Source organism: Adiantum capillus-veneris, chromosome 11 (genome assembly GCF_014529385.1).
Source record: "Adiantum capillus-veneris isolate H3 chromosome 11, ASM1452938v2, whole genome shotgun sequence".
In the NCBI taxonomy this organism is placed as follows: domain Eukaryota; kingdom Viridiplantae; phylum Streptophyta; class Polypodiopsida; order Polypodiales; family Pteridaceae; genus Adiantum; species Adiantum capillus-veneris.
This window is the reverse complement of record NC_140941.1, coordinates 114,782,219-114,803,942: the sequence shown is the minus strand read 5'-3', so window position 1 is coordinate 114,803,942 and position 21,724 is coordinate 114,782,219. Positions and strand designations below refer to the sequence as shown.

Below are 21,724 nucleotides of genomic sequence, written 5' to 3'. Positions count from 1 at the left end.
TCAACCATTGGCTCTAAGGCGACCATGAGGTTGCTTCGTCCTTAAAAGCCCTTCTTGGGTTTTTTCGTGTGATCACGAGGTTACATGCACCTTCTAGGGTCAGGCTTGTCGTCATCTACGGTTTAAGTATATTCATAGGTGGCAAGCCTTCCACAATGCTGTTGCATGGCGTCTCTAGCATAAAGTGGTTTCGCTTTATTCTACAAAAGTTAAAAAACACTGCGACAATCAAAGCCTTAAACCAGATCTTTAAATCTCGAGCTTAATAATTGGTAGGATTCCTCTGTTATAACTCTCTCTCTCTCTCTCTCTCTCTCTCTCTCTCTCTCTTTATGTTTCTATAGTAGTAGTCTTGAGTTGAAGACTTGGCGAATAAGGCTGGGTTCAGACTGAGCCGGCAGAAGAAACAAGCCTTCCTAAATGTACCGCCGCCTAGTGTGAACAGTGTGGAGGAGGAAAAGTGAAAAAGTGAAGGGAGCTGAGAGAGGCCATCGACTCTTCCGAGGGAGGGGGGGGGGGGGGGGGGGCTCGAAAGAAAAATGGAGGGTCCGACGAAAGAAGTGCCTCAACTCCAACCAATTAAATTTTGCCATGGAAGATCGACGCCCCTTTGCATTTTTCTTCCTCTGCCTAGTCTAAACCCACCCTAAGATGGTTGAGGTCTCTTGGGATTGTTCCTTTGACATAAAAAGTTCTCTTTTCTTCTTCTTGAGAGGCAGACACATACTCTCTCTATGCCTCTCTCTATCACACTTTTATGGCCCCTTCATGTATGGAGTCTTTTGTTATGGCCATAGAAGGCATCATCGCATTACCTCCCTTTTGTTGACACCCTTTTGACATGGAATATAACCCCTTACACAAATTCCTTCCTTTAGCCTACTTCTCTCCCTCCTCTCCCCCCCCCCCTCTCTCTCTCTCTCTCACACACACACACACACACACACACACACACACGCACAAAAAAAAAAAAGACTTGCCAAAGGTTGGGCGATTGATTGGGAAAGCATCCGTGTGCACTGTGGACACACATTCTCTCTCTCTCTCTCTCTCTCTCTCTCTCTCTCACACACACACAACCATACACACACACACAAGACTTGCCAAAGGTTGGGAAAGTGATTGGGAAAGCGTCCGTGTGGAGAGATTAAAATGAGACACTTGTCACTCTTTCTCTTTGTCCGTAACACAACACACAATTGGAATGATTTATGAGCATTGCCTAGCAACGAGTGTGATATAGCAAACTTTCAAGGGTCATGCTTATAGTCACGATGTGGACAAGGTGCGCATACTTGCTCATGCTAGAAGAGACGTGAGAGAGGCAAGGTGCTTACATCTATACTAACATAATATGGCGGAAGTGGTGGCCCTTTATACGTGTCGACATCTGTGAGCTGAGGGCTAAAGTCCAAAAATAAGACAAGCTCCTGTGGACGAGAGAGAGAGAGAGAGAGAGAGAGAGAGAGAGAGAGAGAGAGAGAGAATTCAAAAAATCATTCATTAGTTTGACATAGGGCGCTATGTAACTTGTGGTGTCTAATGAGACCCATCATTGCACACGGGGAAGCGTTGCAAAGCTCACGAGAGGGGGGGATGTATTTGCCCCAATGTTCAACCCTTCGCTATAGCAAACTGAATGATACTTCATCGTATACTTTGTGCATACATTTGTAACTTCTCCACTCTCTTGCTCTCATGGGGTCTCGAGAGAGAACTTTGCAACCCAAATCACTCTCGTATCGATGACTCCAAATGTGATCTTGATCGTGTCACGGGGTTGAACCTAAGACCTCATGGATAAGGTTCCCACGTGAAAGTCTTACCACCGTGCTATCGCATGTGTGCATTCAATTGGTGGTGCCATATTTCTTTCTGACCTTTATTGACCAATGAAATCCAGTCTTCTTTTAGCAGCGACACAACGAGAATCTTGTTAGGAGACGCACCATATGTTGTTTTCCACTAATTAAATATTGAATGATGGCACGCAGTGGGACAGGGCTCTAAGAGTCCAAGCCAAAAATGTAATGCAGCATTTGCCGTGCCGTCTTTCTTTCATCTGCTTAGGACGACATATACACACAGCACGTACGCACGCAAAGCTCCCTTCCCTTCCCTTCCCCTAGGCTCTCTCTCTCTCTCTCTCTCTCTCACACACACACACCCACACACCCACCCACGGGGGCGCCAGCGCACTCACACAGACAACGCACGCGCGCACTTACTCGCACACAGTAAGCGCCATAGCTCATCATTGTTTCTTCTTCTCTCCGGGATCTACATACGTGACAGAGCGCATCGTCTTGTCATCTTTTGCTGACTACTCTCATTGCAGTTGAAAGCATAAATTTTTCGAGCCTGTGTCTGTGTTTCACTCGCTCGAGCGACCTTTTGATGCTGGACAGTCATGATGGGCGCTTAGAGGTCTCGGAGAGAGGCAGATAACAATGCAAGGTCGTCATGGATGCCAATCTTTGAATCGTGTCAACCTACAGATCCTTCCCACTTCAGGGTTTTGTTTTCTTACAGGCCTGGAAACATATATTTCTTTCTTGCTCCCTTCAATTCTTGCGAGATATTGAGAGGGGTCGATGAAGGGGCCAGCTTCTGTAGATGAGGTAGGGTGAGCAGCAAATATTAAGAGCATCTTTATAGTTAGAGTGTGTATGCAGATAAGGAGAATTTGCTTCCTTCCAAACCTACATTTATTCTTAGGGTTGCAGTTTTGGCATATCTTGTCTGGAAAAGTAAGGGATCTTTCAGTCTTGGGAAACAGAGTTGCATATTCTTGCATGGTGCTGAGCAAAAATCGTGCTATTTGAAAGTAATTGCAGTTGAACAAACTTTTACGCTCTTACGCAGGCCTACATTCTTTGGTTGTGTTGGAGCTCTCCTTCAACGATAAGTATAGAGTTGAGGCATTATTGTGGGTAGAAGGTCAAGATGACAAAGGGATCACATGGCCGCTTGCGCAATCGTAATGTCATGTGGCTCTTTAACAATCGGATTAGGTTCCTTATGGGCGTTGGGGTGCTCATAAGCCTCTTTGTGCTAGCAGGAAAAGTGTCCTCTATCATGGGCTGGCATCATCACATTTATAAATTGGACAGGTATTTGACTCCACTATGGTTTTCTGGGCTTACATCATTTAGAGGCAAGGTGAGGGTGACAGAAGCTGAAATATGCTTGATAGTTGAATTTTAAGGTGATTGGCCATTTTGTCTTCTGCTTATATATAAAGGCATTTTAACGACATGAAGGGTTGATTTTATGTAGTATGTGGCTGGGGTAGATTCTTCTCTACAAACGATATGGATTTGAAATATTTTGTTTGCTTGTAAAAGGGTGACTTGTTTTTGTACGTTGTTGCCAGAGAAAAGTGTAGACGACTTGCATGTGTTTTATTTATGCAAGCAGACTCTTTTCGTCGGTCTTATTGACATGCATCTGAACTTTATCTCTTTGCTTGGATGAGGTTGTTTATACACCTTTAAATTACATGCTTGCTATGGCTTTAGAATGTAGTGGATGTTCTCTGAACAATGTTGTGATGCTTTTATTGCACAGCCAGGAACGCTTTACCGTCTTAATCAACACTTGGAGACGGCCTGATTTGTTGAAGAAATCTGTTCAACATTATTCATTTTGCCCCAATGTAGATGCCATCCGTGTTGTTTGGAGCGAGTCAAAGGAGCCACCTTCAGACACTTTATTCTCAGTTTTATTGTCATCTGTGAAGGCGGCTTCGCGGAAGTCAACCCACAATATAAAGCTAAAAATTGATATGCATGATGAGGACAATCTTAACACTAGGTTTAAACCCCTTGACGATCTTGCTACAAATGGAATATTTTCTGTGGATGATGATGTTGTAGTTCCATGTGAAACCTTGGGGCTTGCCTTCAATGTTTGGTCCAGTGCACAAGATAGCATGGTGGGTTTTGTGCCTCGGATGCATTGGCTTCAATCAGAGGTTTGTTTTGGCGTACTATTCAAACTGATTAGTGGTTGTTAGTTTCAATTCTCTCTGGCAGTTTCGCTTCTTACCTTACAATTGTCTGATGCTGTCACTGTGGTAGACGCAAGACAGAGAGCTGCCACGCTATTTGTATGGTGGATGGTGGTCTGTATGGTGGACGGGAACATACAGTATGGTATTGTCCAAATGCGCATTCTTTCATCGCAAATATCTTGATCTTTACTCTAATCACATGCCAGGACAAATTCGAGATTATGTGACACAAGAAAGGTGAGATGTTTTTGTCACTGCTTATTTTAGTATGTTGATGGCTTTGGTTAGTTTACTGATCAGTATAGCTGATTATGAAAATGCTACACAGAAATTGTGAGGATATTGCAATGTCATTTCTTGTTGCAAATGCCACTGGAGGTCCTCCCATCTGGGTCAAAGGTATTTCATACTGAACACTGTTTGCATATGTGAAAGCATGGTTGCATGGCAATTGTTGAAGTGCACTATTTAGTCAGGATTGAGATTCCACAGTTGTTTAGAATCCTCTCAACAATATGTGGAATTATTACATATGGTATACTTCTTGCTGTTTAGGACAAGTCTGAAGTTGTGACAGCTTGTTCCACTTGATATTGCCCAAAATACCATGTGTTCCAAGCAATGTCAAGAGAACTTAGGTTAAGTATTGTAGTTCAGAGTGTTGTAAATTCATTCAAGGTATGCATTGTTTAAACAAGAATATCACATAATGAACAGATTTTCGCCTGTCAAGTCTGAAGGCAAAGGTTGTGATTGTTTGGATGTCGACATGTCTGGGATGTAAGGTAACTTTCTTGGCTGAAAATCAAGCAAGCAGTATCCCACCTCCTCCTTCCATCCTCGAATACATCCATTGCCACTTAAGTGTTCTACCTCCAAACTTAACGAACGAATACGTTTTTCCTCGTCTCACATACACTTGTCCCACCTATCATTACTTGATGAAGAAGCAATCACATGTTAGCTGCAGAATTACATGGAGTGGCTTTTGGAAGTCCCGGCTTTGCTAAACATGTGCTTGCATCTATGGACTTAGCTAAGAGATGCCTTGTTCTGTGTCCATGTCCTACCAAAGCGTGATAAGTAGCCACATTTAACATCTGCCACGTCAAGCTGCATGACTTGGGACTAGGTTCTCTTCGTAACCAGCTAGCTCAAGCTCTAGGGATACAAGAGGAGATTGTGCTTAAGCCTTATAAACACTTGAGCTCTAAATTCACCTTGAGCACAAAGATGAACTTCAATTTGAATAAAACTCAGATGAGGTCCTGTGAACAAGCCAAAGGACCCCCTTGCGGTCTCTCAACCCTCTTGGTTGGGCAAGTTTACAAAGTTATGGTCAAAGCCATGTTAATGAAAAGAAGTGGAGAGAAAAAACCCCTCCAAATCTCCAATGACTACAAAGTGGAGGGGAGTATAAAGCATCCAACCATCTCAGGTATGAAGAAGAGTTTGTTGTAGCGGGGGGAAGAACTCATTGCTTAGGACAAGTTTGCCATAAGATTTTCAGCTCTCTATAATGAAGCCACTTCTCGAATAAGGGCTCATGAATGTGCAACGTCTTGATATGTCGGAGATGGACAGTGGAGTCTATGTTTTGGTATACTGATGGAGACATAGTGGTTATAACTGCATTGAGTTTGCATGGTCTTCTCATGTGGATGTATTGAGAGAAGGATCATCTTGTCACCTATGCTTAAATGGAGAGGGTGGATCGATGATATTGGCGGGTGATATCGCGATTACTTCATGACCCATGCTTTAGAGCGTGAGGGAATCGGTACCTCTTGCTCAAACGTCTAGATAAAGAAGCATGTTTTCTACTCACGGAGGATTGTTGATTCTCTAAATCTCTAGATCTGGTAAAATGGAAAGACTAAAGGTTCTCTGTCACAAAATGCTGACGTGTCAAGCCACTAAAGACTCGGTGGTTTGGGAGTTTTCAAACCCAACCCTAGCCGACGTGCAGATCCTGGCCGAGGGGCCTTAACCAAGAGAAGAAGCAGCATAAGTTTTTACCAACTTATAGAGCCTCGCCAAGTGGGGCAATTTTAAAAGTTCTTACCAATTGATGGGACCCCGTTCGACGGGGTCTAGGTGACCCAAAGGCTAATATAAGAAAGCTGGACTCAATCACTCACAGAAGACTTGCGTAGCAGCTGATGACGTGGCAGGATAGTACGAACACCCGTGAATCGCTTTGCAAGTTGCTAACATGGCAGGTGTACGGAATTCCACGTTTTACGTTGACAACATGGCAGTTGTACGAATTTCCGTGAAACGCGTTGGCAACTTTGGATGCTAGTTTTGGGGACTATATGCTTTTAGGATGATGTGACTGCTTTTGAGAGGCCAAGGGCCTTTAAATATGTGGCCTGGGCTCTTAATCTGGCATTCTACCCAGTGGGAGATACAGAGCAGAGCCACGGGAGTTGTACCTTGTTGATGTAATATAAAGAAATACTGAAAGGGATACTATCCCATTTGTAGGATAAGTCAATGAGCCAGCATGCATCCCAAATCCTTGCTTAGCATGTCCTATAAGTCTCTGAATAGAGTCAAACTTATATTCTAGACAATACTCTCGAATCTCTTTTGCAAAACATAGTATAACCGCTCAATCTGGTCCCTCAAAGTAATCTTCCGAAATGAAGACACTGGCAAATAAGTATCCCAAAACCTCTTGCAATAGTCATCCAATATATCTTACTTAGTCATTCTCAAATGATGCCAAGCCGTGATAACATCCCTTTCATATTCGACTGATATCCAAGTTGACATTAAAATTTTCTTGATTTTTACTGTCACAAACTGGTGATGTCGCTGCTTGGTACACACACTCTGCCTGTTGAAATGATGATGTGGCAGCCCTGTATGAAAGCCTGAAAATCACGGAAATCAGTATGGATTGATGACGTTGCAATAGCGTACAGAAAAACAGCTTTTGCGTGGGCAAATTTCTACGCAAGAGAGAGAGAGAGCTTTACTTTTTTTTTTTAATTGCTTTATTTACTAAGTAAGAAAGAGCATGTGAGAATAACTGCTTTATTTTTGCAAGGCTTTTGGGACAGTTTTTGGGGCTCTGCTTTTGGCATCCCTTGTAACTCTTTATAAGTGTGGCTTGGGCTCCCACTTCTCAAAGCATCTGGACGCAGAGTCTTAGAGTGAGACCCAACCACTCCGTGTACTTTGTGCAACAGATTAATACAAAAAGAAATACCGAAAGGGGCGCCAATCTTTGGGGCCAATATCTCTAGGCACGGAACTCCGTTGGGCGGTGTCGAATCAATTGTGAACTGTGAACCGTTTTGAAGTGAATTCTTGTTGTGTCGCGGTAGAATCTTGACTTGGAGTGTCCAAATCTGTTACAGTGGTACTAGAGCACGACCAAATTCTCTTCTACCCGGAAATCCGATCCTTTTTACGCGGCACTTATCGATTTAGGCAGAGATCAGTCGACTTCCTCTGCATCCGGAGATGCAAGAAGAGGTCATGAAGAAGATTCACGCGAGGAGTACGGCCCGCCTCAGCCGACTCAGGCGGAGGTTGAAGAGATGGAGCGTCGACAATTGATCGACGATGCAGCAAAGATAATGTTAAATTTTGCGAAGGACCCGAAATTTGCAAAATTTATGACCCAGACCTCCTTCGACGAGGTGCACGCACAGTGGCGGCAAACCACAGAAACACCCCTCAAACTGGCACTCAAGAAGCCTCCTACTCCAAGGATGTTTACTGAGCAAGAATTAGAAGAGGTGGTTGATGCACGGATTTCTCAGCTTTTTGACGCGCAGAACCAAACTGAAAGCACGACAAAAAGCAAAAGAAAGGAACTGACTTCCCGGGTTATTTGGGTCGTCAATCTGCTTTTGCCTTGGCAAGAAAGCAAAAAAGCATGTCAGATTTGAAGGAGTATCCAATTCTTCTTCTTCCACTTTTGATGACAGTTCTTCTAGCTCTTCTGACTCGAGCGAAGAAGACAGAAAAGGGAAAAAGCGAAGCAAAAAGCAAAGCTTTGGAAAAGGAAAGAAAAAGGCAAAGAAGTCTAAATCTCGCCGAGTTGTTGATAGTTCTACAGAGGACTCGTCTTTGGATAGTTCGGACTCTGATGACACTAGATTTTATGCAAGGAAGAAGAATTTTTTTACAAAGCCAACCAGTATGACTTTCTGGAGGATAAAAGCAAGAAAGTCCGAGAGTTTAAAGAAGGTGGACAGTCAATTAAATTTGACTCGTTTTCTGGATTTTGAGATGCTTCGAAGGCTTGGCCTTCATACAACAGTTTGACATAGCTTTCTCTGGAGGGCGTTACTCAGAGCACTCCAAGATTCGAAGGGCTACCTCTTACTTCAAGGGAAATGCTCAAACTCGGTGGTCCACGCTTCTATTGAACAAGAGAGCGTCAGTTAAATGGCTAAAATTTAAAAGGCTTTTTATTTCTTCCTTGTTGACTCGGGAGTACGAACGCGACATACGAACTGCTTGGAACCATCTTCGGATGACCAAGAGAAATTCATTGGACGCATATTGTGAGAGATTCTAGAGCTCTTTTCTACCAGCTTCTTCATTTAAGAAGATCTCGTTCAAAGAACAGATTGAGCGGTTTACCTTGGGACCTCCAACAGAGATCCGAGCTCACTGCTTAGAGCAAAAGTCAGATTCCATTTAGGAATTGATGAGTCATGCGAAACGGGGTTTTGCCATTTATTCAGGCAATTTGACTTACCCCACAGATGAGATCATGACGCGGAGAACCGAACAGACTTCTAACAATGAAAGTAGAAAGCAGAAGAGTAACCCAGAAAAGAACGAAAAGGATACACGACCCCAGATCACTCTTTGAGAGAAGGGTCAGCTATATCAAAGAGGGGAAGTGCTTGGATGCGGGGAAACTAGGCATATCTCCGCGAAGTGCCCTAAAAAGGCACCGAATGAAGAGGATGAAGAAAGGTCAGAGAGTTCAAAAGAAGCTGAGGAACGTGGTAGAAAAGGCAGACGAAAGCAGAACTGGTACCACATTGCGTGGGGCATGAACCGAATCAAATGAATGAAAGTACAACACTTTGCCGCTTTTAGGGCAAAGTGAAAGATCAGGAAGCCCTCTTTTTCTTGGATGAAGAAGCCAAGGCCAACTTCTTTGAATTGGCGGCTCGATTTGGAATTACGCCCGACAGGTTGAGGCCACAGGCGGAGGTAGTTCTAGCGACACCCGGACGGGATGTTGCCATTACACCGATCATTGGCAAACTTTGTTTGCAATGTCAGGGGTGTTTAGGGCACGAAGATTTCTACGTAATTTCCTTGGAAGGTTGTGACGTCCTACTTGAAATCCCTTGGTACCACAAGAACAACGCCGTGGTTGACTACCGGGCCAAGAAAGAGACTTTGACAAATAAAGGGCACAGACATTGTACTTAATGAAATTCAGTTTCTTTACTCTCTGGAAAGGACTCAATGATGATTGAAGGTCGAATATGTTTTGACCTCGAAAAAGAATGCCAAGATTTTCTCCACACTCATGCGGATTTCTTTTCAAAGGGCCTGCCAGGCGAGTTGCCACCAGCTCGTCGTGAGGATCATACCATTGATCTGATACCTGGACATACACAACCAAACCAGCCACCTTACTGTGTGAGCCGAGCCTAGAGATACACTTATTGGGGCACATTGTCTCAGCAGCAGGAGTGCGGATGGACCCCGCCAAGATAGAGACTATCCGTGATTGGCCCGATTTGAAGAATGTCCATGAAGTTGGAAGCTTCTTGGACTTATGTTCTTACTACGGGGGCGGTTCATCAGAAAGTTTGCAAAGGTTGCTTACCCCTTTGTATATTTTGACACAGAAAGGAGTCCCTTTCTCGTGGGGATCCACAGAGGTGAGTGCCTTTCAGAAATTGAAACAGAATTTGACTACAGGACCAATTGTGACTTTGCTGGATTTGCAGAAGTCATTTGAAGTATATTGTGATACTTGTGGTCGTAGTCCGGATGCGGTCTTAATGCATGAAGGCCATGTCATTGCCTATGAGAACTGATTGTTTTCAAGGCCGGAATTGACAATACAGATATGTGAGAAAGAGCTTTTGGCGGTTATCCATGCTCTTTCTCAGTGGCGACATTACCTACTCGGAGCCGATTTTACGTTTTTCATAGATGGTTGGAGTTTACGCTACTTCTTGTCATAGAAGTAGCTATCGGAAAAACAGATGCGGTGGGCAAACATCTGGTCACACTTTTACTTCCGGATTGTCCACGTGTAGGGACAAAAGAAATTGGTGGCAGACACTTTGTCTCGGAAGCTGTTGGTTCTTGCTATTTTCTGCGATACATCATAGAAGCTTCGAGGATATGGTCGGTCAGTACGCCACAGATACAGACTTTGCAGATGTATTCAGTTGAATACAGAATGGGAGGTAGTAGCGGACTATTCCATTAGGGATGGCTACTTGATGAAGAAATCGATGTGCGTTACACAGCCGTTGAGGGAAAAGGTTCTAACCGAATGCTACTGTCCACCTTTTACGGGTCGCCGCGGCATTGTTACCACATTGAAAGGTGTGGAGAGATACTCCTTTTGGCCGAGACTCAAGAAGGGCGTGGACGATTTTTGTATGCCGTTGCTTGGTATGCAAGAAGGTCAAGTTGACAGGCATAAAGCACAGGGATTGTTAGAGCCTTTACCCATAGCCACCCGCCCTTGGAAAAGTATTGCAATGGATTTCATTTTTGATCTCTCGAAAACACAACGTGGGCACGATTGTTTATTGCCCAGATATTCAGATTATATGGCATGCCTGAGACGATTGTCTCCGATAGAGACCCCAGATTCACGAGTTTGTTTTGGAAGGCTATGTGGGAGAACATTGGCACACGGTTGCAGTTCTCGTCATCGTTCCACCCGCAGACTAACGGGCAATTAGAGATTGCTAATTCAGTGGTACATGGATTTGTTGAAGACGTCATGGGAAAAGGGTTTTTACCTTTGGTGGAATATGCTTACAGAAACACGATTAACTCTTTGATGGGGAAGGTGCCACTTGAGATTATTGAATTTGCTACGAAGATTCCACCCTTCCTTAGCACGAAATATAAGATTTTTCTTTGAAGCCGACCAGTTTACGAGGGACTTGGACTTGGTCCAAGAGGCTTTGCAGAACTCTTGGAAAAAGGAAGCAGATCGACATTGTCGCGATTTGAATTTGAAGGAGAACGATTGGGTGCTCTTACATTTTGAGAAGGCACGCCTGAGAAAGAAAAAGAGAAAGGAGCGGTTTTCTTTCGAAAGCTTAGCATGAGATACTATGGACCTTTCCAGACTTTTCGAAAAGATAAATGATGTCTCTTTTGGACTGAAGCTGCCCGATACTTGAAAAATTCACAATGTTTTTCATGTGACCCTCTTGAAGCCTTTTGAAGGCGATGTGCCCGATGATGGGGAGCCAGGTGAGCAACCCAAAGTGGAGGAAAAAGCAGGTACTCGTTCCAGAACAGATATTGTCACAGAAAGATAGAAGGTAAAGCGATAAGACGATTTTGGGTTAAATTCAAGACCTACTCCGCATTGGATGCGAAGTGAATGGTGGAGGAGGACCTAGCAGATACTCCTCAGATTGTGAATCTTTACCTTGAAGCATTTGGATTAGCATAGTCTATTCTAAATGGAACCCCGAAATCAGCTTGGGCGGAATCTGGTGTTGCGGGTATGCACAAGAGGGGAGTTGCTCTGCTCCTTTGTTAACAGATTGCCTCGATTTAATATTAAAGTCACTGATGTCTCTTTGAGTTTCAGGGATACTGTGAGCTGACAATCTTTGACAATCTTCTGCTGTATGACTTTATGAACTGGAATTCCCGATAATATGATACTGATTTGTTCTTGACTTGTTTAAGTGCAAGAATTGATAGACGAAGTGACTGCAACATTTTGGTCTGAACGATCTTGATAGACATGGTTGCAATAAGGATTAGTCAATCGCGCATCTACGAGGTCCCGAGTGAATCTAGATGCGATTGCTAAATACTTTGCCAATAAATCATGGTTTGAGATCCGAATGAATTTTGAATGTGATTTATCATGTGATGTCAAGTGATCCTGTGATGTCGTGTGATGTGACTGTCGATTGGTACATGTGCTAGATGTCTGTTCCTAGTGCGTCGGTACTAACAGTCTGTAACAAACTTGGACACTCCAAGTCAAGAATCAACCGCGACAGCACCAAATAACCACTTCAAAACAATTCACAGATCACAATAGATTTGCACTGGCCCGGCGGAGTTCCGTGCCTAGAGATATTGGCCCCAAAGACTGGCGCCCCTTTCGGTATTTCTTTTTGTACTTTGATGATTGATTAATACAAAAAGAAATACCGAAAGGGGCGCCAGTCTTTGGGGCCAATATCTCTAGGCACGGAACTCCGTCGGGCCAGTGCAAATCTATTGTGATCTGTGAATTGTTTTGAAGTGGTTATTTGGTGCTGTCGCGGTTGATTCTTGACTTGGAGTGAAACCCTAACCGCTCTCTTGTACTTTGATGATTGATTAATACAAAAAGAAATACCGAAAGGGGCGCCAGTCTTTGGGGCCAATATCTCTAGGCACGGAACTCCGCCGGGCCAGTGCAAATCTATTGTGATCTGTGAATTGTTTTGAAGTGGTTATTTGGTGCTGTCGCGGTTGATTCTTGACTTGGAGTGTCCAAGTTTGTTACACAGTCAGTGTCTGCTAAGACAGTTTATCGCCTTTGTCTATTTTGCAGGCGTAATCGTGGGTGATTACAATGCTTTCAAGAGGGGGGTATGTCACAAACTGGTGACGTGGCTACCCGATACACACATTGCCTGCTGAAATGATGACGTGGCAGCCCTGTACGGAAGCTTGGAAATCACGTCGGAAATTAGTACGAACTGATGACGTGGCAGCATCGTACTGAAAAACAGCTTTTGCGTGGGTAGATTTCTAAGAGAGAGAGAGAGAGAGAGAGAGAGAGAGAGAGAGAGAGAGAGAGAGAGAGAGAGAGAGAGAGAGAGAGAGAGAGAGAGAGAGAGAGAGAGAGAGAGAGAGAGCTTTACTTTTTTTAAGTTGCTTTATTTACTAAGTAAGAAAGAGCTTGTGAGAATAACTGCTTTATTTTTACAAGGCTTTTGGGACAGCTTTTCAGGCTCTGCTTTTGGCATCCCTTGTAACTCTTTATAACTGTGGCTTGGGCTCCCACTGTGATGAGCCATGAGTTAAAGTCAATTTCTTGTGGAGCACTTACATAAGTTCATTTTTTACCCGAGGAAATCGTCAGTTACCGGGATCTCAAATTTAATGACAATTTCGTTTTCTAGAAGCTGGAGCCGCGCTTGGCTATGTCGTCCTTGGATCATCTTGAACCGATGGACAAACCGAATACACTAATCAGTTAATGGAGGGCATGCTTGCGCATGCCGCCCGTCCTTAATTTGATAGGGAACATTATCTCCCACGGATTTAGTTTGCTTAAAACAGTACTAAGCACTAGGCTACTGATTTTAGCCCATTTATGCTTATGTAAGGTTATGAGCCAATTGCTTGTGTGACATGCAGGCAATGCTTGTGGTCACTTCGAAAAGCATAAAGACCGCCCAAGATAGGGCTACCTTTAGTGCTAACCAGCATCGCTAGCCTCGTGATCTCCTAGAGGGGATGTGGGCCTTCCTAAAGGTAGTGAAGGATTTTGAAACGATTCGCATTGGTCAATAATCGAAATTATCTTCATGATATTGTGGACCAGTTTAAATTATCACAAAGATTATTGATGTCTCCAACAAATTGGATCTACCCTCCAATATTATTTCCCATCCCGTGTTTCACGTTAGTCGCTTGAAGGAGCGGTTGGGACAGAATGAACAAGTTGTTCCTCTGGAGTAGTCTCGAGTTTGGAGGATACCACTTGCTACATTCCACTCAAACTCGAATATTGTCTTGAAAGGCTTCTTACCCCATACTTGGAATTGAATAAGATCGTTGAAGAGTTGTTTTCTTGGTATGACCCTTGGCTCATTTGTGAGCTATCTTTTGTGATTACCACACTTGGACTCTGCCCTTGGTAGCTCTACCAACATACCCGCTTGGTGTGGGCTTGGTGGTATGGGACACTAGCCCTTGGGGCAAAGGCTAGCGTGTTGGTTGCAAGCTCCCAGGCTCGGGGGTGAGCCCATATTGGCTCTATGGCTGGGAGCTGAGCCTAATATCCGCTCTCTACGCTCGTTTATGTGTGAGTATGGCTTGTGTCATGTCATGTGTGTAGCATAGTTACCCAGAATGGGAAGTCGGAATGGGAAACGACAACTCGCATGAAATTCCATTCCCTGTTATGTATACTCACGTTCGAAACACTGATTTAGAACGGGAAGCTAGAATGGAAATGGGGAATGGAGACCTGAAAATGGCCATTCCCTGCAACTATGGTGTGCAGGATGAATCCAGCAAGGGACTAACACTCGATCTCTCTATCTCTACCTTCCGTTGTCTCTCTAATTGTATAGATCTCTATGAATATTCAAAGGGTGACTGTGTGTAAAAAAATAAATAAATGTATACAGTATGTATGTGTGTATCTATACTTTTATATAATGGGGGGAGGTATTCCGGACCCCTCCCCCTGACACGTGTCGCAGCTCGCTTCCTCTTCACTCTGGCCAACCTCAGGCAATATAGCCTGCAGCCCACGGTGCTCAGCGCGTTCAAAGAGAGAAACATGCTACAGAGAGAGAGAGAGAGAGAGAGAGAGAGAGAGAGAGAGAGAGAGAGAGAGAGAGAGAGAGAGAGAGAGAGAGAGAGAGAGAGGCGGCCTTCAGCCGCCGGCCTAGTCTGTACTTATACATGGATGCATAAAACATACACCTATATATGTGTGCTCATGAAAATAGTTAAGGGTGTGCATTGTGTACATAATATACACACACAAACACGTTTTCTTTTTGGAGCAAAAAATTTGACTTGTGACCCTTTGCATTACATAAAAGTTGACCCAAGGTCATATAGAAGTAATATGGGAAAACCCTCAAGATATACAATGAGGCCGTGGGGCAAAATACCCATACAACCATAGAATACATCAAATAATAAAATACACTCAATCACGATAATGGTAAAGACGCTCTAACTATTTGCGAGAAGCATACACAAATTGGCTAAAAGCTCTCTCTACCTCTAGTGGTGGAGCGAAACCGTGTAGACCAGTGCTAATCACCAAAGTGATATAAAATATTATTGTTAGATGCCTCTTGTAGGAGCTCATAAAAGCCATGGGGCTGAAAAACCCTTGTGTTGTGTCTCTAATATCATCCACATCCATTCCAACTTCTGTGGATGTGGTACTTGAACATAAAATGCAAGTCTCTTGCACTATAGATATATGTGTGTGTGTATATATATATATAGATAAATGTTAATAAAAGAAATAAATAAATATATGTCACGAGACTCGCACCACGTGCCGACGAAAAAGAACAGATTGAACAACTCTCAAGCACTTCAAATAACAAATGAACTGAAAGAGAGAGAGAGAGACAACACACGCAACATGTAGTGGCGGAATCCCAACCAGAGAGTACTCGCCCCAAACCTTGGCGCCCCTCTGGGTATTTCTTTATATTACTTGAACTCGGCACAATGCCAGTACTCACGCTCTGCACCTTCACCGAGAAGTGTGAAAGAATGAGCCCTCTACACATGTTTAAAGGCTCTTGGCCTTGAAAAGCAATTACATGAAAAACATTAAACTCAAAAGCATCTGATCTTCAAAAGCACTAGTGTCCAAAAGTTGCCAACACGTTTTTGCGAAAATCGGTACACTGCCACGTCATCATGTCAACGCGAATTGCGAAAATCCGTACAATTGCCACGTCATCATACACTCCGCGCACGTGTGTGTCACTGTGTGGGCTTGCTTTATTTTAATGCCTTTATGTCACTTGGGCACCATTGGACGGGGTCCCATAAGTTGGTGGGAACCTATTCTGCTTCTTCTTCTACTGCTTCTGCTTCTTAGGGTTTAGGCCTCTGAGCCGGGATCTGCAAGTTGGCTCCGTTCTTCAGTGGCTTGACAGGTTAGCAATTTGTGTCACGTGCACATCTAACCCTATGTGTACGTGGACAAGCTACTTTATGACATGGGTTCAGTTCAATTAGCATAGGAAGTGTTCTGGCACTTTTGTGAGTCTGTTCGTAGACCGTGCATGCCCAGGCACTTAGAGTAGATGCATATCCTCTGGTTGCACACAGCATGATCATCAGGATTACCATCAAAATCCATCAGGAGCATTTTCCAATGTACAAAACCTATTTTTCCTATTTTAGCCATTTTTCACTTGTTATTTTTAAGTGACTTTTGTTGGGAACTGGGTAGGGCAATTGAGCCAAGCAAATATAAAAGAAAACCTAGCGCTAGTGGAATTTGGCAAGAGGAGGAAGGAGAGCACATGCACCAAGTGCAGCAGGCCCTCTGGATAGCTTCTCAAGCAAGAACCCTCCACAGAACCCCCAATGTTTTCAGCCTTGGAAATCCAGCGTTTCCAGCCCTGGACTATCAACGTTTTGAGGCCAGCACATCAACGATTTCGGCCTTAGCAAGCTAGCGTTTTTCAACCAGCAGTTCAATGTTATAAAGCCAACAGATCAGTGTTTTTCAAGGACAGCAGATCAACGTTTTCAAGGATAGCAAAACAACGCTTTTGCGACCTGCCCCCTAGCATTTTGGACAATGATGATGGTTTAAGTTGATACTTTTTCTAGTGAAGCTAACCTTGTTGCAGATACGATCAATTCAGAAGAACCGATCTTGGCTCTCGAGTCGAGTTCCAAAGAACCCCCACAGGAAGTACTATGTGTTCGAATGATTAGTCAACACGCATTGTTCAAGTGTTTTATTTGTAGTGCTTTCTTGTATTTTAGTCACCGTCCTTATGTGATCCCTTTTCATAGGCATGACATATTTTACGTTGAACACGATTCACTCATGAATGAGCACGGATGTATGCTGATTACTCATGAAAAGATGAAATGCTTGCATTCAAGGAATTCACATTCCATGTCTCTTCCTTGGCATGACATAGTATCCGAAAGAGCACAAGAAGGATTGAGCATCAAGCATAGGCATTTCCATTGTGTTTTGCCACAGTTCATTGATTTAGAACAGAAAGTCAAGATTCGACTCCATTGTTTGCATGTGTTTGATGAACGTTTTGACACTCCGTCTATATGTTCATCTACATTGCATGCAGAGTCTTTAAAGAAGACTACAATTTTTCCAGTCACTTTATATGGAATGGGTATGTTCATGTTTTTTGGTTGGAAGTGGTTTCAGGAATTTCTATCCTCGGAGATTCTTGAAGAAGGTAGACCCATGACTATAGACGAAGTTGAAGCATTAAGGAGCCACAAATGACTGTCGCTTTCAGTGTGGCCCAAAGAAGCAAGCGTTGCAGACCTTTATGAAGTTCAAGTATCGCATGACCCACGCATCAGAGTGGGCCGACGAAGAGTCCTTCCCAGGATTCAAGACATTGTTGGCGATCTCCTTCGACGCCATACAGTTCGGTACTAGTACCTCACTTTGAAAAGGAGGGGATGTCACGTGCACATCTAACCCCATGTGTACATGGACAAGCTACTTCATGACATGGGTTCAGTTCAGTTAGCTTAGGAAGTGTTCTGACACTTTTGTGCGTCTGTTCGCAGACCATGCATACCCAGGCACTTGAGTAGATGCATATCCTCTGGTTGCACACAACATGATCATTGGCATTACCATCAGAATCCATTAGGAGCATTTTCCAGTGCACAAAACCTATTTTTCCTATTTTACCCATTTTTCACTTATTATCATTTCACGTGCACATCTAACCCTATGTGTACGTGGACAAGCTACTTCATGACATGGGTTCAGTTCAGATTGCTTAGGAAGTGTTCTGGCACTTTTGTGAGTCTGTTCGCAGATCGTGCATGCCCAGGCACTTAGAGTAGATGCATATCCTTTGGTTGCACACAACATGATCATCAACATTACCATCATAACCTATCAGGAACATTTTCCAGTGCACAAAACCTATTTTCCCTATTTTAGCCATTTTTCACTTATTATTTTTAAGTGACTTTTGTTGGGAACTGGGTAGGGCAATCGAGCCAAGCAAATATAAAAGAAAACCTAGCGCTAGTGGAATCTGGCAGAAGGAGGAGGGAGAGCATAGGCACCAAGTGCAGCAGACCCTCTGGATAGCTTCTCAAGCAAGAACCCTCCACAGAACCAAGTGTTTTCAGCCTTGAAAACTCAGCGTTTTCAGCTGAAAATCCAGCGTTTTCAGCCCTGGACTATTAGCGTTTTCAGGCCAGCACATCAGCGATTTCAGCCTTAGCAAGCTAGCATTTTTTAACTAGCAGATCAGCGTTTTTCAAGGACAGCAGATCAACGTTTTCAAGGACAGCAAAACAACGCTTTTGCGACCTGCCCCCTGGCATTTTGGACAACCTGAACTCGGCGTTTTCAGCAGCCGAGATCTCAGCAGATCCAATGTTTTTTCAACAGATAGCATTTCAGCCATATGTTGTCGCTGCTCTCGTCGTCGCCGTTGTCTCCAACCTAGATACACAGTGCATCATAGCTTCACGAACTTGCATCAGCATGTTGTACCAGATTTGTGCAATCAATAGTAGACCACTCTTGCCATAGGGAGTGGGGTCTTCAGAGAAGGGTTTGGCAACATTCTGGTGTCGTATTCTTCTCTCTCTCTCTCTCTCTCTCTCTCTCTCTCAGCCTTAGCACCTTCATTCACAGTGTTTATCCACTTTGTTTGTGATCAGTTGCACTCTCTCACTAAAGGAATGGAAGGCTCTCCCTTCCGTAAGTAAAAGGAACCCTTGAGCACAGTTTGGAGCACTCATCTTGAGCAAAGTTCAACATTCACTTCTGTTGCACCTTACAATTTGTGACTATATATACAGATTATTTATATATAAATAAATAAATAAATAAATAAGTACATATTATTACAAAAGCTGTTTCACATCTTTCTTGCCTTGAAACCAAGTGTTCCAAAACCATCTCATTTCAAATCTCGTTCATCTAATCTTTTAGGTCGTCTTTCAAGTGAGCTACCTCTTGAATGAGTTGAAGATGACAGTATCGACTTGATATCAGGGAGTTCACCTCTTCATAGACCCCCATATAAAGTTAGTAAAGCACAACAAGAAGAAATTATGAGTAATGCACTTAGAAAAGATGAAGCCTATGAAAAGAGCTTACCTAGAATTACAATCGTTGACTTTGGACCCTTGAATAAGATCACATTCATAAAATATGGGAGATATAGCAAGTGATTCTTCAAGGAGGGAAGCTAATCTTTTTGGAGGATATGGCTATGATTCAGGTTGCACGACTCACATAGACTTGGGTGCTTTCCACTCAGCCTTGATTGTTTTGGGGAGGATCATTCTTTTACTTGGGAGTAGCTTGTTTCCATGGTGTTGGATCAAGAGGATTATTCACGAAGCTTTGGATTGAGCGGGTGCTTCAAGGCCTTGATTGCGAAAGCAATAGAACAATAATCTTCTATGTCTAGTGGTAGTTCTAAGAGGAGGTGATTTGTCATAAGTGTGGCAATCGAGGACATATTCAAAGAAATTGTAGAGGATGACATTTATAAAATGCAAGAGATGTAGCAAATAATATTCAAGGAGGGAAGTCGATTTCTCATATTTTTATTTATTTTGTTTTTACTTGTTTTCCTCGGAACCTTTGAAAAGGTGCAAGTGGACTTTGCATGGCCAGTGTGAAACGGCTGCGGCCGACTAGGTTTCTCACATTGGGAGTCTAGGTCGGTCAATATGGGACTGGTCGAGCCAATTAGCATTGAATTCTGATGAGTATGGAAGCGTGTGTGTGCCAAATGAAGTCTGGGCCACTCAGAAAGTCACCTACAACTTTATAAGTGAGTGTGAACTAGGGAATTAACTAAAAGTGGCAAATTGGACGCTTGGCAGAAGGAGAGCAACCTGCAGGACACATTAGCAAGAGGGGGTGCCCATTTTGAGGCTGAGACTGATTTTTGCTCCATTGGTGCATAGTTACCAGGAACGGGAACGCGGAACGGGAACGCGGAACAAGATGCCATTCCCTGTTACGGGCACTCACGTTTGAAACACGGAACAGGGATTCGGAGCGGGCACTCACGTTTGAAACACGGAACAGAGACCTAAAAATGGCCATTCCCTGTTACTATGCATTGGTGACCTACAGTGTGTGTGTGTGTGTGTGTGTGTTAGTAGTGGGTGCAGCTTGACAGCTTTAAAGGAAAGCTGCCTTCTCCTATGTCTCATGTAGCACGATGATTTGCTCTGGTGCATCTCTCTCCCCCCTTTGGCACATATGGTAATGCCCCACTAGTTGGGCTACTCAAATGAATATGTACAATTCTGGGGTTTTATGCGCGTTTGCCAAGGCAAGAGCCTTTTGAACAGAAACCGGATTAGCTAATTGCTAACCCTCCACAGGTACGCGCAATTCTATTGCGAGTTTGGAGAGTTTTCTCGCATAAAAGCTCGTCCAATTCAAAGGGGAACTGCCCCATTGCGTGCGGGAGCCCTTGGGACACGCGTAGGCGTGTTCGCTTCTCTAAAAACGATCCGAAACAGAGATTTACAGCCTGTTGTGTTTTTCTGCAGGTTTAGGGTTTCGCACCTAAATTGCCAAGGGAGCTCGTGAGAGCCTTGGGATGCGTGTACAGGGTTTTGAGCACCCGACAGCAGTAAAACAGAGAATTACAGCACGCTGAATTTCTGTGACAGCTCACCAGAAAGCTCCTAAATTGCGAGGGAATCCATCCTAGACAGGTGTTTTTGATCTACAAGGGTTTTTGCGATTGTGTGCTGCCGAAATCAGGCCAGAAACCTGCGTTTTCAGCCCTCGCCAGGTTTGGACAGCTTTGTGAGAGTTTGGCCTAAGTGTACAGATCGTCAACTTATATTTGATTAAAGAAATACTGAAAGGGGCGTCAACTTTTGGGGTCTACAGGGTGTCAGTCTCGTGTGCGCAGTGACATTCTTGTCGCTGGAGGCGAAGCAACTGCATTCTCTTTTCTTCTCAATGCCTGTGTAAAGTTAACCGCCCTCTATGTTGTACATGCCGGTTATATGGTCCATTGACGGGATAGTCACTTTTTCTTTAAAAAGTGCAACGTGGATTGTTGTGGGTGAAAGCAACACAGAGGTTGTTGTTATGGCAGAGGAGAGAGACCAAGTACGTGAAGAGGGATCTTCCTCACGTGGCACAAAGAAAGTTCCTTCAACTCTTCAAGAAGAGGACAGGTTGTTTAGAGCTCAACCGCGTTGCTGCATGGACATGTTTCAGTAGTTGGCTAGCAACCCAAGGATGTAGGAGTTCTTACAAGCTCTTACACAGGAATTTCAGGCTCCGTCATAGGGTTTTTAGCCTCCTACACAAGGCATGATTGAGCGGTTGCAGGAAAAGGAGATTTCCAATGCGCAGAGGACTTGTGATGCTCGAGGGAAAGCCCATGTGGTTGGGCAACCAGCAGTGCCAAATGATCCAAAGCAACTTGCTTTAGCTGGACAAGAACCATTTGTGAATGGTCAAGGGAGTAACGAACAAGCTACGCGTCAGACCCTTCCATCACCTATTACTTATCCTGGTTATTTTGGAGGTGGTTCAGTGTTTCAAGCTATGGCTAG

General features: G+C 43.8%; 1 protein-coding gene across 2 annotated transcripts in view; it reads left to right on the top strand.

Annotated features, from left to right (window-relative positions):
• Positions 1-1,588: 1,588 nt before the first annotated feature.
• Positions 1,589-21,724, top strand: part of LOC147447869 (glycosylinositol phosphorylceramide mannosyl transferase 1-like) — a 35,630-nt gene continuing 15,494 nt past the window's right edge. The window contains exons 1-6 of one of the 2 annotated variants that reach the window (XM_086523754.1): positions 1,589-2,621; positions 2,866-2,980; positions 3,062-3,113; positions 3,571-3,976; positions 4,083-4,252; positions 4,344-4,414. In XM_086523754.1, coding sequence (XP_086379880.1) covers positions 2,947-2,980; positions 3,062-3,113; positions 3,571-3,976; positions 4,083-4,252; positions 4,344-4,414 — 733 coding nt within the window. In that variant the 5' untranslated portion in view covers positions 1,589-2,621; positions 2,866-2,946. Of the gene's footprint in view, positions 2,622-2,865; positions 3,114-3,570; positions 3,977-4,082; positions 4,253-4,343; positions 4,415-21,724 lie in introns of both variants that reach the window. The other variant, XM_086523753.1, reaches the window with a different exon arrangement.